The sequence below is a fragment of the Macadamia integrifolia genome, chromosome 3 (assembly GCF_013358625.1).
Source record: "Macadamia integrifolia cultivar HAES 741 chromosome 3, SCU_Mint_v3, whole genome shotgun sequence".
NCBI lineage: Eukaryota > Viridiplantae > Streptophyta > Magnoliopsida > Proteales > Proteaceae > Macadamia > Macadamia integrifolia.
The window spans coordinates 30517881-30533082 of record NC_056559.1 but is presented as its reverse complement, the minus strand read 5'-3'; the positions used below and the strand labels follow the sequence as shown (position 1 = coordinate 30533082).

General features: G+C 38.8%; 2 protein-coding genes across 2 annotated transcripts; one reads left to right on the top strand and one right to left on the bottom strand.

The window, feature by feature from the left end:
* Positions 1-2095: 2095 nt before the first annotated feature.
* On the top strand, positions 2096-8718 carry LOC122073815 (ABC transporter G family member 1-like). The gene is made up of 7 exons (XM_042638459.1): positions 2096-2594; positions 6087-6166; positions 6326-6790; positions 6874-6960; positions 7097-7225; positions 7326-7607; positions 7794-8718. The coding sequence occupies exons 1-7, from the start codon at positions 2225-2227 to the stop codon at positions 8472-8474; spliced, it is 2094 nt and encodes a 697-aa protein (XP_042494393.1). The 5' UTR covers positions 2096-2224; the 3' UTR covers positions 8475-8718.
* A 506-nt stretch (positions 8719-9224) lies between these two features.
* Positions 9225-13784, bottom strand: LOC122073816 (phospho-2-dehydro-3-deoxyheptonate aldolase 1, chloroplastic-like). Its single transcript, XM_042638460.1, has 5 exons — positions 13090-13784; positions 12704-12981; positions 12035-12311; positions 11516-11761; positions 9225-9671 (listed from the first exon to the last, which is right to left on the bottom strand). The coding sequence occupies exons 1-5, from the start codon at positions 13633-13635 to the stop codon at positions 9405-9407; spliced, it is 1614 nt and encodes a 537-aa protein (XP_042494394.1). The 5' UTR covers positions 13636-13784; the 3' UTR covers positions 9225-9404.
* Between the last annotated feature and the right edge of the window lie 1418 nt (positions 13785-15202).

Sequence of the window (15202 nt, the reverse complement as noted above, 5' to 3'; positions counted from 1 at the left end):
GAACTTGTGGGTCTCGTCTTTTCCGGAACACCTTTTTGTCATTGTATCTGAAATCTTTGCATCTATTCAATAATGGAGTATGAAAAAAAATTTACATTAGGAGATGGAAGTAGAAGGTGGAGGTGTCAGAGTGAGCTATCTAAAATTTGGATGGTTAGTCTATTTCTTATGGTTGTTGAATGGAACTTTAAGGGCAAAGTCGCATTTTGTGTACTAAGAGGTGGAACATTTATGATCCTTGTCGAAGTTCTACATTAGGAGATGGAAAATTTTTATGACTTTAGATCTCCTCACTGTTGGTGACTAATTCCCTTAATAATACGGTGAATTTGGCCAAAATTTTCAAGAGTCCTCATGAATCAGTTCTAAGAAGTCCAGTTGATGGAACACTTTCTTCTCATGGTGGCTACTGGCCAAGGTACATGAGTTTCACATTTTTAGAAGACTTTCCAATGATGTCCTTGTCATTGTCATTATCTTAACTAAACGTACATTTTGAATTGGTTGCGCGGTTTAAGGATGTGGTCTCAAGTGATTCATGATGTAAAATTGCTAAAGCAGAATTTTGTTTTGTGCATAGTTTTGATTATTCTTGTTCTCATGATATTGCTAAGTGGGCACTCCTTTATTGCGTCCAAGACTTGTGGGTCTCCTCTTTTTTTTGGAACACCTTTATGCCATTGTTTTAGAAAATTTTCCATCATTCAATAATGGAGTATGCCATGCCATGATAATTATTTAAAGAAAAAAAAAAAAAAACAATGGGATGACTGTGATCACCAGAGGAATCCATAAAGCAACAAATGAGTTTTTAAAATTTTTTTGAAAAAATTACATGATTACCCACTTTTGGGTTTCTTTTTACAAAATTACTCATCAAAAGTTTCAGTTAACAAAAATACCCAAAATTATGTTTCTTTTTACAAAATTACCCACTTATAGTTTAAGTTAAAAAAAATATCTAAAATTGAGTTTGAGTTTACAAAACTACCCACTCAAAGTTTTAGTAATAAAAAAATGCATGATTATATGTGAAAGATGAAGAATCACTATTTTGGGTAATTTTGTAAATCCAAACGGGATTTTGAGTATTTTTGTTAACTGAAACTTTGGGTGGGTAGTTTTGTAAACCCAAACCTAATTTTGGGTATTTTTGTTAACCAAAACTTTTTGTGGGTAATTTTTTAAAAGAAAACCCAAAAATGGATAATCATGTAATTTTTTCAATTTTTTTTGGCAAGAATTTTGAATAGTCAACCTATTTCCTATGGTTATTTATTTGATAATATTCCTCTGGTTACTGTTGTTGAATGGGACTTTAAGGGCAATGCTGCATTTTGTACACTAAGAGGTGGAAGATTTATGACGTTGGATCTCTTAACTGTTGGTGTTTTTTTTCCCCTTCCCCACGTAGTATTATTGCAAATTCGTCAACTACATATTAATGAAATTAAGGTTTCATAGCTGTGGGGAAGAAAGCACTCACATTTAAGGGACAAGGACCCACCCACAATTGGATCAAAATCCTCTATTTTTCTCATCCATGTTTTTCCTTGTTTTGCTACATGCAGAACGCGACACGTGGACAACAAGGAGACCAACGGTCAAGATTGGGTGAGGATTATTACATCCGGTGCGTTGGTCTTAAAGTTGTCCACATGTCGCGTTCTGCAAGTAGCAAAACAAGGAAAAACAGGGATGAAAAAAACAGAGGATTATTTTCCCCCACAATTACGTACCTCACTTTTGACCAAGACTTGAAGAACACCACAGGTATGGCTCAGGCACAGCAGGTGTGAAATCATCGTTGTCCCCACCAGTATTCACATTGGCTCATTCATAGTAATGTTTTCTTATGCCAGACGACAAGTTTTTCGTCTTTAAATTTTTTTGGAGAGGAGGGGAAGTGAGTTGAAATCCCTGCACCTCCATTTAAAGAGTGTAAAAAACATTTTCCAAATCAAAAGGGACAGGCGTTAGCATATGAACCATGCGTTCAGAGGATCTGGACTGCGGGGGAAGTATCTTGATAGTATATTATTTTGTAGATATGACTAACCTCAAATAATACATTGTTGTGATTCACATGCTTCATAAGAGGCTTTTAAATAGCGCAGGGTACTCCTTGATATATAGTCTCTGTGGGCTTGAGCTACTACTGGTGCAGTGCTCTTAATTACTAGATTACTCTCTCTAGGCAACCAATCCAAGTGGAGAATAGAGAATGGCTTCTGAAATTGATGTCTTAGGTTGCAGCAAGAATCCAACCCCAGTAGGATCACGTCGCCATGAATGCATGATGGAATTGAAAGATGGTGGGTTGGAGATGGATTTCTTTGATACTGAATCTAAGACTCTTCAAGAACTACTGGAAGAAAGCTTCGCTAAGCGTAATGAGGGCCGTAGCTCTTCGGAGAGGCAAGGCGATGGTGTTTGCTTAACATGGGAGGATCTATGGGTTACAGTACCCATGGGAAGAAGTGGAAGCAAACCAATTCTTCAAGGGCTCACAGGGTACGTCCAGCCTGGTGAGGTCTTGGCCATCATGGGTCCTTCTGGTTGTGGAAAGTCCACTCTTCTTGATACCTTGGCAGGTGATCTCCATTATCTCATTACTCAAGCTTTTACTACTACTACTACTACTATTATTATTACTATTTTCATTTTTTGTAAGTGTGGATCAGGTTCTCATACGAGAAGGGTTCTCGTATGGTCTAATCTACACATATGAAATCTACCACAGGATTTCTCCTTGGATGGATTCCATCTATGTGGATCAGTCCCTTACGAGAATGGTTAAGACCTTATCTGCTCTCTTTTTCTGTTTGGGTGACTTAAAATATATTCAATAAAGCATAGAAATCCTTCTCCCCAATCCTGAAAAAGAGGAAAAATAAAAATAAAAATGCATAGAAAAGAGCACAACAACGAAACAATGACCTATCCCTGCATTCGAAATAAGCTAAAAGAAAAATCCGAAGATGATACAAGGATAAAGTCAGCTCAAACCAGCTAGACAAGAGAACTAGACAAAAGGACCGGCCAAAGGACCACACTGCGACTACCTACTTACCACTTCTACTGTTTCTTCAATAGCAAAAGAAAAAAACAGCTCAACACAATCAATCACTTGAGCCTACACCTAGTAACTCCAACTCTCTCTCTCTCTCTCTCTCTCTCTCTCTCTCTTTTGGTTCTTTTCATCAACTGTCCAAGGTGACTTTACTCACACACACAAGAGGGGGTACACACTCTCTCTCTCTGGTATGAATTTTTAGGAGGTTTCAGAAACTTCCTTAGGAAATTAAATATTGTCAAACCTTTTACTTATTTCATTTTTATCTAAGTTGTCCCTTTTTAGTTTCCATGAATCTATATATTGAGGATATAATGAGGAAGAAAGATGAAAGGAGAGAAGAAAGAAGTAGAAGGTTGGTATGGGCATTCTTTTGGTGAAGTGATCTACACTGTTAGACGCTAAAGGTGGGGGGAAAAAAAAAGCAAAGAAGAGTTCACAATGTTAGATCCAAACTCCAGTCCATGCAATGGATAGATTTCTTTTTGGTTGCCCAAAAGAAGTGGAGAAATTACTTCTGTTGTTTCTTTCTTGTTAGCAGAAAATCTTTGAAAGGATCCAAAATTTTCCACTTCTCAACCAGAAAAGTTATTAGTGATCCCACACCTCTTAACGTTTTCAAAACAATCACATCACATGACTAATTTTGAGGCTGCTAATTGGCTGATGAGATTTTAAGGATGTGGCGCTTTCAGATAGACATATAACTGTGAAATAGAAAGGAGAGACAATCACGTAAGCCATGACGCAAGGATATGCGCGATTTGATAATGTGTGAACATTGGTTAGATGAGAGTAATTTCACTAGCAACGATCAATGAAACAAAGATTACAATTACAACTCTTCTTACTCACACTTCGGCTTATGTGTTTACAAATAATTTCCCATAACCCTAATAATTCTCTTCACTATTAATTTATAAAAAAGAGATACAATTTTCTTTTTTCACTAAATTATCATATAAAAGGGAGAGGGATAGGTATGCTAGCACAGTATCTAGGAATTAGGTATGCTAGCGAATAGTGGCCGTCAGATGAAAGATAAAAGATCTCATCCGTTTTGTAATTTTTGTCGTACAAAACTTGCTCAATACTGCCGCTCCACGGTCTTCCTTCCCCTTTTCCTCACCAACTCCGACTCCAGCAGCAGCTGCACTTTTTTTTTTTTTTGGTTTTTCTGGTTTTTACTGTTCCTCTCTCTCTCTCCCCCTCCCTCCGAGCTTTCTTTGACCTTGGCAACGGCAGCTGCTACGGTTCCTCTCTCTCTCCCCCTCCCTCTGAGCTTTCTTCGACCTCTGCAGAGGCTGTGGCAGCGGCTGCGGTTCCTCTCTCTCTCCCGCTCCCTTTGAGCTTTCTTCGACCTCGGCAGCGGCTGTGGCTATGGCAGATCCCCATTCCTTTGGCCCTTTGGTGAGAGAAGCGAAAGAGAGAGAGAAAAAGCATCGAATAAGTCGGCAGCGGTAGCGTTCGGTGTGAGTTTCAGCACCGAACAGGCCCAGGTTGAGCTCAGTTCTCTTCTTCTTCTTCTTCTTCTTCTTTTCTGGTTTTTGCTGTTCCTCTCTCTCTCCCCCTCCCTCTGAGCTTTCTTCGACCTCGGCAGCGGCAGCGGCTACAGTCCATCAATAGCAGCGGTGCCAACTACTTTGCTTTCTCCGACTGGATCCGGTGAATGAATGATTTTTTCCGGCGAGGAGAGAGAGAGAGAGAGAGAGTAAAGGTGTTGCAACCGTGCATTGAAAATTTGTTTATCTTCTCTCCATCCAACGGTTCAATTCATGTTGATCAAATCCTACGGTCAAAATACCGCTAGCATTCCTAATTCCTAGGTACTATGCTAGCATACCTGTCATTTTCCCCACATAAAAATACTAAAAAAGTTTCTACAAACTTTAATGACCATTTGAATGAAACCCACAACCCAAATTACAAAAAACATGAAATCAACTCTCAACAGTCACCTGAGACGAGACACTGAAATAGTGTTAGATTGTGTCTAGTTAAGTCAAGCCAATTACTGAACTATTAATTCTGGAAAAAAAAAATTAAAATCGGTACAGACCAATAGATACCTCATTTCAAGTTCTAAAACCTTGCTTATAGGATCAAATTCTACTTTTACTTTTCAAATTCCATGTCTTATTGTCTTAGGTTCCATTTGGTTGTAAGGAAAATAAAGTGAAATTTTCATACTCAAGAAAGAAATGTTTGTAATCATTAACCTATGTGACTATATCATTAACTTCAAATCATTCCATATCAGGTTATCAAAATTTCACTTTAATTTGCGTCCAAAACCCTTCATTATAATATGTAAAATAAAAATTACGTGTAAAAAATGTATCATTACTAAATATGGTTAAAAGATGAGTAGTTTATACAATTACATGAGATCACATTACTCTATATAAAAATTTCTTTTTTAAGTAAGAAAATTTCATTTTCCTTTCCCCTTAGATATCCTTGCAATCAAACATAGCACAATAACTCATTGATATAAGTCCTAATTAAGCAGAAGACAACCCTTCTCCCTCAAGGACCCTTTTCCTGGGGCTCCTATGCAAGTGTTGGTTCTGTTATCTATGGAAAGGCATGCAACCATGACATTGATCCCTTTAAGTAGGGTACCCTAGTTCTACCAAAAAATAAACGTAGGGTACCCCTGAATTTATCCCACCTACTTTCCAAACAAACATCTTCTTCTGACATTTTTATGTAATCCGATCTTTCAAAAATAATTTAAGGTAAAGGATCTCTACCCAAAAATATTATTTTGTGCACAGCCACGTACATACACCGGCGTCGCTTCAATAGTCGGATGAAGGAGAAAAAAGAATATTTACATTTCTGATGAACCGCCCAATGCCGGCAGTGTATAAAAACGGGGTCCCCTGTTTAAATTTGTTGCTACAACCCCACTCAAAAGGGTTGGAATTGGATTTTTTCTTATTCTGCTTAATTAATTCCAAGAAGAATTCATGAAAATATTCTAACAAATTAGCTCTCATTGCAGGGCGATTAGGTCCAAGCGCAAGGCAGCATGGAAATGTGCTTGTCAATGGTGGAAAACAAGCTCTATCATTTGGGACTTCAGTAAGAAAACTCATCATCCTATCTCTTTTTGACTCATCAGTCTTTAAATGGCACCATCATCACCAAATCGAACTCCTCTCCTCGTGTGATTATCTGTTTACATGGGATCCCACTATTCATGGGATATCAAACTGATTCAGATCCTTTCCATTTGCTTAGGCTTATGTGACACAAGATGATATTCTAATGACGACATTAACTGTTGGAGAAGCTGTATACTACTCAGCTCAGCTACAACTACCTAATTCAATGTCAATATCCGAGAAGAAGGAGAGAGCAGAGATGACTATAAGAGAAATGGGCTTGCAAGATGCCATGAACACAAGGATTGGGGGATGGGGCAACAAAGGGATTAGTGGTGGGCAAAAGAGGAGAGTGAGTATTTGTATTGAGATCTTGACACGCCCCAAGCTTCTCTTCCTAGATGAACCAACGAGTGGTCTTGACAGTGCAGCAGCTTATCATGTCATGAAAAGAATTGTAAACCTTTCTCAACAAGATGGAAAGACTGTTATTGCATCCATTCATCAACCAAGCAGTGAAGTCTTTGAGCTTTTCCACAATCTCTGCCTTCTTTCTTCTGGTAGAACAATTTATTTTGGAGCTACTTCTGCTGCAAATGAGGTAAGTTGTTGAAATTCAAAGTCATCTGTTTTTTATGAAGTCTAAATCAGATTTGTTGAAATGATTCTTTATTCCAAATGCAGTTCTTTGCATTCAATGGCTTCCCATGCCCAACCCAGAGGAACCCATCTGATCACTATCTTAAAACAGTCAATAAAGACTTCGAAGAGGTAATGACTGCTCTGTTAGAACATCTTGTCTCTGTTTTGTGTTAAAACTAATTGATGGTTGGGTAGTTAGACCTAGAGTTGTGAGGAGACACTGCATTTCATGCTAACTTTCTTAAGCTTTTACAATCGCCATTAGGACAACGAACAAGGGCTTGGTGAAAAGATCTTAACGACCGAGGAAACGATCAGCATTCTTGTAGAGTCGTACAAATCATCGAATACTTGCCAACTAGTGAGGAACCAAGTAGCTGTGTTATCTAAAAAGGTAAGCAATTAATTTGAATTCATCTATGATGTTAAATTCTTGTATCTTATATCAGTCATTGTTTGGATCAAAAGCTTAAGTATACCATTTGCTTTTGTAGGAAGGAGCAGCATTGGAGAAGAAGGTTAACCAAGCTAGCTTCCTTACCCAGTGCCTTGTTCTTACAAGAAGGTCCTTTGTGAACATGAATCGTGATTTAGGCTACTATTGGTTAAGATTTGCAATCTACATCATTTTATGTCTATGCCTGGGCACTATCTTTTACAATGTGGGTTCGAACTCTGTCTTAAGTCAGGCCAGATTTTCGATTCTCATGTTTGTAGCTTCATTCATAACTTTTATGGCCATCAGTGGATTCCCTTCTTTTGTAGAGGACATGAAGGTTAGTTGATCTTCACCACATTCTCTAATTTTTCTTCTAAGTTGTTTCAATATTTTGAGTTTAAGGGCAATTAGCTTCAAAACTCAATCTTTCTTTCATGAAATTATTATAGAAGTTGCAATGTGTTATCAGCAACATTAAAAGATTCTAACTGTTTTTTCGTCTGTCTGCAAAATTTAAATCTAGATCTTTCAAAGAGAAAGATTAAACGGGCACTATGGCGTTGGAGCGTTCGTTATCAGCAATACAATCTCTTCTATTCCTTTCTTGCTTCTGAATTCTGTGCTTCCTGGAGCTATAGCTTATGAACTTGCCAGCCTTCGAGGAGGATTTGAACACTTCATGTACTTTGCCTTAGTTCTATTTGTCTGCAACATATTGGTTGAAAGCCAAATGATGGTTATTGCAAGCATTGTTCCAAATTTTTTGTTGGGTATAACCATAGGTGCTGGAATTCAAGGGCTGATGATACTCAATGGTGGCTTCTTTCGGTTGCCTAATGATCTCCCTAAACCTATCTGGAGATACCCAATGTACTACATTTCCTTTCATAAGTATGCTTATCAAGGTTTCTATAAGAATGAGTTTGAAGGGTTAACATTCCCTAATAATCAGGTAGGAGGGCCATCCACTATCACTGGAGAAGAAATTTTGAGGAAATCATGGCAAGTAGAGATGAATTACTCCAAGTGGGTTGATCTTGCTATCTTGTTTGGGATGTTAGTCCTGTATCGTCTCATGTGTTTTTCAATTGTAAAGGTTGTTGAAAAGGTTAAGCCCATGGTCATGTCCCTCAATGCTGCTGTCCCTCCCAAACAAAAGGTACAAATCATGGAAAGCCCTCTTCCTCATGATGCAAATGTGTAATGGTAATTAGATTGTTGTCAACAAATTGTCACTGGAGAATATGACATTTACTTATGTACTCTTCCCCACTCCTAAAAAAACAAGTGTAAGCTTCTATTACTTATTATAGGGAAAATGTCTTTGCAAGTTAAGTAAGAAAAGATTCTCTTAATATCCATTACATGGAAGCCTAGCTGGTGTTCAAATTTTGTAAATATATTTTCCTTGTTATCATCTATTTATTTGTTGTAGCTCAAGGTTATTTCCATATATGAAGGTAAAAAAGCTTTGGAAATTAATTGAAAACTCAACTTCTACTTGGGTTCCAATTGTTGAAAGAATAAAGGATAAGACGTTGAAAATAAAAAGAAAGTTCACAAACACTCAGAGAGTCCCTTGTCTGGTTAGGGTGAGTTTTATGTTGGGATGTGGTTATGAATAGAATGAAAGGCACATGGTCGGTTGGAGAGAGAGAGAGAGAGAGAGAGGCCCTTGTTTGGTTAGGGTGAGTTTTATGTTGAAGATGTGGTTATGAAGAGAATGAAAGGCACATGGGGAGTAAGAGAGACAATTAAAGGCCAAGGGAGGGTAGGTAGAAGAGAACACCCTCCCACCTTACAAGAGGTGTTTACATCTTCCTCGATCTGATGGGTAGGACCAAGGTCATGTGCCACCTAAATCCCCCCGCACCCTCTCTCTCTCTCTCTCTCTCTCTCTCTTCAGTTGATGGCCAGTAACTGATATTGAAAGGGTAGGGGGTAGACCTTAAAATGTTTTAAATTTGAATGCATAATACCATTAATTTATTCGTCTCCACTCACACAAATCATCAGTTGTTCTAAAATACATACATTACAGTGCATAAATTAAAATCCAAAAGCCAGCATCAAATATATTGAAAGAATCACTAATTCAAAGAACAGAACAAACAAAGGGACCTTTAGAATTTTTCTACAGGCTCAGGGAACCGAGAGAGGACTGTGATCCGATCCTCTTCTTTCTAAGACGTTCAGCAATAATGAAGGAGAGCTCAAGAGATTGAGATGCGTTGAGTCTTGGGTCACAGTGAGTGTGGTAGCGAGAGCTAAGATCATCGAAAGTCACAGTCCGAGACCCTCCAATGCACTCTGTCACATTCTGCCCTGTCATCTCAAGATGAATGCCTCCCGGATGGCTGCCTTCTTGTTCATGCACATCAAAGAATGCACGTACCTCAGCCTGCCAGCCAACACATAGGTTGTTAATATTATGATTGATAGATTTGAATTTATTTTTAGAACAAAAAAGTACAGGGGTAGCCTTCTAAACTTGAGTAAGGTCTAAGAACAATTAATTGCAATTCAAATCAGATCAGACCGGTCAGAATCCTAGAGATTGAAATCAAGAAGAAAGAAAGAAATAATAACAAATCTGCGATTTTTTGGGTTTATATTCAGAGACTTGTAGATCTAGGTATAAGAGATTTTATTTGATATTTTTCTATTTTACTGACTAAAAGAAGGAAGTGAAAATCCAAATGTATTCAAGGCTGATTCAAGAAGGGGGTTCAGAAAGTGAGCATAATCGGAATCAGGTTCATTTGATTTCGATTGGATTCTGTTCAAATTTCTAAACCATTAAGAAAAGCGAGAATTTAGAATAATGAAAGAAATAAATCCACAGCCATAGGTTTCTCAAACTTCTCTCAGCTAACTAGTAGGCCTCTTTCCTTCACAAAAAAAAAAATCCTTACAGGCTCCAGTTGGTTGCAAGGGGAATCAAAGGGAAGGGAAGTGAAATTTTCAAACCTAGAAAAAACTTTCCTAATTATTACCTTACATTTTTATGTCATTAACTCTGAATAATTTCTTATTTAGTTATTAAATTTCATTTTGCTTTGCATCCAAATCCCTTCGATTTAAAAGGTAAAATAAAAACCACATTTAAAAAATATCATTAGTAAATATAGCAAGATTTAAGTAATTCATACAATCATGTTAGATAATGACTACAAAAACTTCCTTTTTAGGTTTCAAAAACTAAAGATTCCCTTCCCTTCAATTCCCCTTGCAACCAAATGGAGCCTTAGCTATATCTACATACATCATTTTCTAAAGTTTCAGTTTAACCCTTTTCTTGCCAATAAACTAACCCAAGAGGATGCTACTCTCAAGGCTGTAACATATATAAAGTTAATGTATATATAAATGGCTGGAAAGTGACACTAAGGGACCCCTCAGAAGCATCTTATTCAATGGACCTTCCATAGAAACGGTTTGACATTGCAAGGAGGCAATGATTGGTGGACCGAGTTTTCAACCAAGAACTTTGGTGGATCACTACAATGGCCTCTTAAAGGTAACGGGTGCTTGAGAGTGAATTCCTAAGTTTTCTAAAGCGTAAACAAAAGCTCAGTTACCCAAACTGGTAAATACTCCTCAGATTTCTGAATAGTTTCGACCAAACACCAGTCTAGTCTCAAACTCCCCACCTACCCCCTCCTCCCCAAATGACAACAAAAAGAAACAAATATAACCACCACCGAAAAATACAGGCCATCAACCATGACTGTTACTAATTAAATCACTGCTACCCTTCGATTTTGGAGAGCAAAACCAAGTGGCTATGGCTGAATGTTCAGATACCTAACATCTGAGAATTGAATTAGTTTTCCATTAAATTAGTTGACAATGATAAGTATATGGTGGGCATTTCAGACACCTTCGTTGGCTACTTTTCCCACCCAACTACCACAATCATAAAATTTGAAATCTGCACCGAATAAGTAGGTGTTCCAACTCATATGGAACATAGTTTCCACGGCATCTAGGCAACCCTAGGAGTCAGAGGGTCTGGACATCAAGGCAACTAGGCCTAGGTGATGCCTTGACAACTATGCTATACTGTTAATGGAATATGGAAGTTGTGTATCTAAAATAAACTTAATTCTAATTTATTAAGCAACTATTCTAAAATCATGGCACTTGGAACTCATTTGACCCAAACTAAAGCATGCATCCACCAAAACAAGAAGAAAGAATAAGAACCAAATCAAATAAGAAAAATATTCAGCAAGAACATACCAAGATAGCATCGAATGGGCGAGTTTTGAGACCACACGGAGCTTTAATGGTGTTTCCGTGCATGGGGTCACTGACCCAGGTAATAATTTTCCCTGCCCTACGAACGGCTCTGATCAGATGGGGAAGCTTCACTCTCATGTTCTCAGCTCCCATCCTAGTGATAATGGTAATTCTCCCAGGCTTGTTCTGAGGGTTCAGAATCTCAATGAGCTTAACTAGCTGATTTGGATCCATTTTATCACTCACCTGCATCAAAAGCACAAAATCACTTTCTTATAGCTGACTCCATCTTTATTAACACAACAAAAGAAAATTCATATAGAATCACATATTAAGCCATAAGGAGGAAAGCCAATGAAAAATACCATATACAAGGGATAAAATGGAGAATTTAATCAAAATGAAGCTATATATAATTCAAAAATCACTCATGAAACCAACCTATCTTGAAAGCATGTCTAACACAAGGGTCGGATTTCCCAAGAACTGATTGAATAAAGTCAGCTATTTGTAATATACCTTGATACCAAGTGGATTGGCAACTCCTCTCAAAAATTCGACATGGGCACCATCCAGCTGCCTTGTGCGTTCCCCGACCCAAAGCATGTGAGCAGAGCAATCATAGAAGAGGCCAGAGGTCGAGTCCTCCCTTGTAAGAGCCTGCTCATAAGGCAGGAGCAAACACTCATGGGATGTCCAGAACTCGGTCGTTGTCATGATTTGGTGGTCTGCGGTAAGTCCAGCAGCAGTCATGAACCCCAAGGCCTCGTCAACCCGGTAAGCTAGTTCCCGGTACCTGTAGAATCAGCCAAACAGCTAAGTCACAATCTGAAACAGTGGAGGACATGCCCGAGTTGCAATTCGACATAGTAAGTTCTTAAAGCGAGTGAATAACAGCAGACTAGTTCGCCCAAGTCCAGAAAACTCCAACTAACGAGCGAAACCAGGTAGAAATTTCTGTTAAACATCCAAAAATACGTAGAAGTTGATTCTATGGACTTCAAAGTCATCTCGGAAAAGCACAAGCACAAAACGAAAAGGACCCAAAAATCAACCTTTATTGCTATGAACTTTCCCTTTTCCAATCAGCAATTTCCGAAGGATTCACCAAATGACCCAACTGAAGGTAAAGTTTTTTCTTTTCCTAAGGAAAAGAGAATTGACAAAGTCAAAATTGACTGAAAATACCTGTCGCCTTGCTCGCTGTGCTCCGTGAAATCGAGATTCCACTGGGTGACTCTCTGCATGGAGGCATAACCTCCGGTGGCGAAAGCTCTGAGGAGGTTCAGAGTGGCAGAGGCTTGGGTGTACGCCCTGACCATCCTCTGAGGATCAGGGATTCTGGACTTCTCATCGAAGGCATCACCGTTCACATTATCACCTCTGTAGCTCGGGAGCTTAACTCCGTTCTTCTCCTCGAAATTATCCGATCTGGGCTTCGCAAATTGACCGGCCATTCTTCCAACCTTTGAAGAACAACGCACAATTGTTCAATTTCCATCTCTACAGCATGCAATGCCACCAAAATCTCATAATCGTAAAAAAGAAACAGAGCGTGAAAACAGAAATCTAACCTTGATGACAGGCATTTGGCCTCCGAACATGAGAACTGCACCCATCTGGAGAATGATACGGAAGGTGTCACGAATGTTGTTGGCATTAAACTCCTTGAAACTCTCCGCACAATCTCCTCCCTGAAGAAGGAAAGCCCTTCCCATAGCAGCCTCTCCAAGGCGCTCCTCCAAGTTTCTGGCTTCTCCGGCGAAGACAATAGGAGGGAACGATTCGATAGTGCGGAGAACAGATTCAAGTTCCTCCTTGTCAGGGTACTCGGGGAGTTGCAGGGCAGGCTTAGATTTCCAGCTATCGACGCTCCATTTACCAGGGGTGGTGGTGGTCTTGGCGATCATAGTCGCGGTAGTCTTAGAGGGCTTGTCGGCGACAACGGGGTTCTTGGCAGGGTCTGCAGCATGGACAGCGGAGATGGGTTTGATAATTCTGGATTTGGGTTTGGTTGGGAGGAGAGGGAAGGAGGGTTGGTAAGGTTTGGAAGAAGAGAAGAGAGATTCGGCGTGGAGGAGAGATATGGAGGACGCAGCAGCGCTGCTTGCAAGAGCCATTGTTGTTTCCTTTCCTTTCCTTTCCTTTCTCTACCCCTTTGGCTTGTGGCCTTGGAGATGAGCAGAAAGGGAGTGAAGGGAAGGGCCCTGAAGAAGGGAGGTGGTTGATGAGAAGTGTTTTTGTAAGGTTTGGAGGAAAAGACAGTAACAGGGGGCTGTTTGGTTGTTGGAACGGTGCTAGGTAAAGGAGAATTGAGGTTGGGGTAGTTGGGATTATATTCCCCGGAAACCCAAGTTGCATCGCAGCGTGGTACTCAGTCTACTTACCATATTCAGGGGTAGTATTGGGAATTCAATTTTTTTATGTTCAAAAACAAAATTAATAAAATCAAGGGTTTTCTACCCAAAAATAAGTAAATCAAGGGTTGTAGACTGTAGTTGAGTGGCTGGCAGTTAGACAGTTTTTTTTAATTTTTTAATTTTTTTTTAATTTAATTTAATGAAGGGCAGCTAGTCAATTGGACTCTATTAAGGATCCAAATCCTCTCTAACCCATTAGCCTGCCTAATGTAGTAATGTGCATTCAATAAGTGGGGAGACTTTCATGAATACAAAGATCCACCTAATTATAGACTAATAGTTAGTAATAAGTGTGGTTCAATGTTCAACTAACATTAGTATTGATCGGAAATGGTCTAAAGTCTCTGACAAGTTAGCCAATAAAATATCAAATAGTTAAATTTACCCCTAAAGGCTTCCATTTCCAAAAAAATCCCTTAATTTGATTTATAATTATATTTTAACATATAGATCGTATTAACCATAACGGAAAAGGATCCATGTAAGTACGCACTGAGGAGTCTTTGAACAACAATTTTGTTTCTTGAAAAAGGTGTTCTTATCTCCATCCAAGATCTAGTGTGTGACCATGAACAAAACTAGAAAGCGATGTCAAGAGTTGTCCTAGTTAAATCTCGCAACTGAACCAATCCATTAGTAAACAGTTCGATGTTAGGCCAAGACTGATTATTATTTGGATGTTGATGGTGCTTGATTATAGCCTGATGGGGTTCAGGATTGACAAGGACCAACTGTTTATAACTTGATTAGCCCTTTTTGTTTTTTTGTCTTATCAACCTGTTTATGATCTGTTTGTAGCTTGTTTTTGCTCAATTTAATTCTTTTTTGAATATAACGCAAACGCAAGCGGGTAACTCTCATAATAAAAGAGACTGACGACACCATGACTTATGAGGGACCAAATTTCAGGTTACGGGCTGGATGGGCTATACTTATTTTGCAACATATTTATTAGTGGATGGGCTTTTATCAGTTACAGCTGAGGCTTGCGATAAATAAAAATTGAATAAAAAAAAGAGAGAAAAAGAGAACTCTCTTCCTATTGAATTATGTAACCCTACCACAGTGGGTCCACAGAAAGCTCATTGGGGAGAGAGAGAGAGAGAGAGAGAGAGAGAGAGATGAGTAGAAATTTACTTACGTACATGTGTTACATATGAAAAAATAGGGAATGAACAAAAAGGCTAATCAGCCCATGCGATGCACGGGAGATGTATGAGCGTTATATAATATTTTTTTTGTTGATATCAATACATATATAATGGTA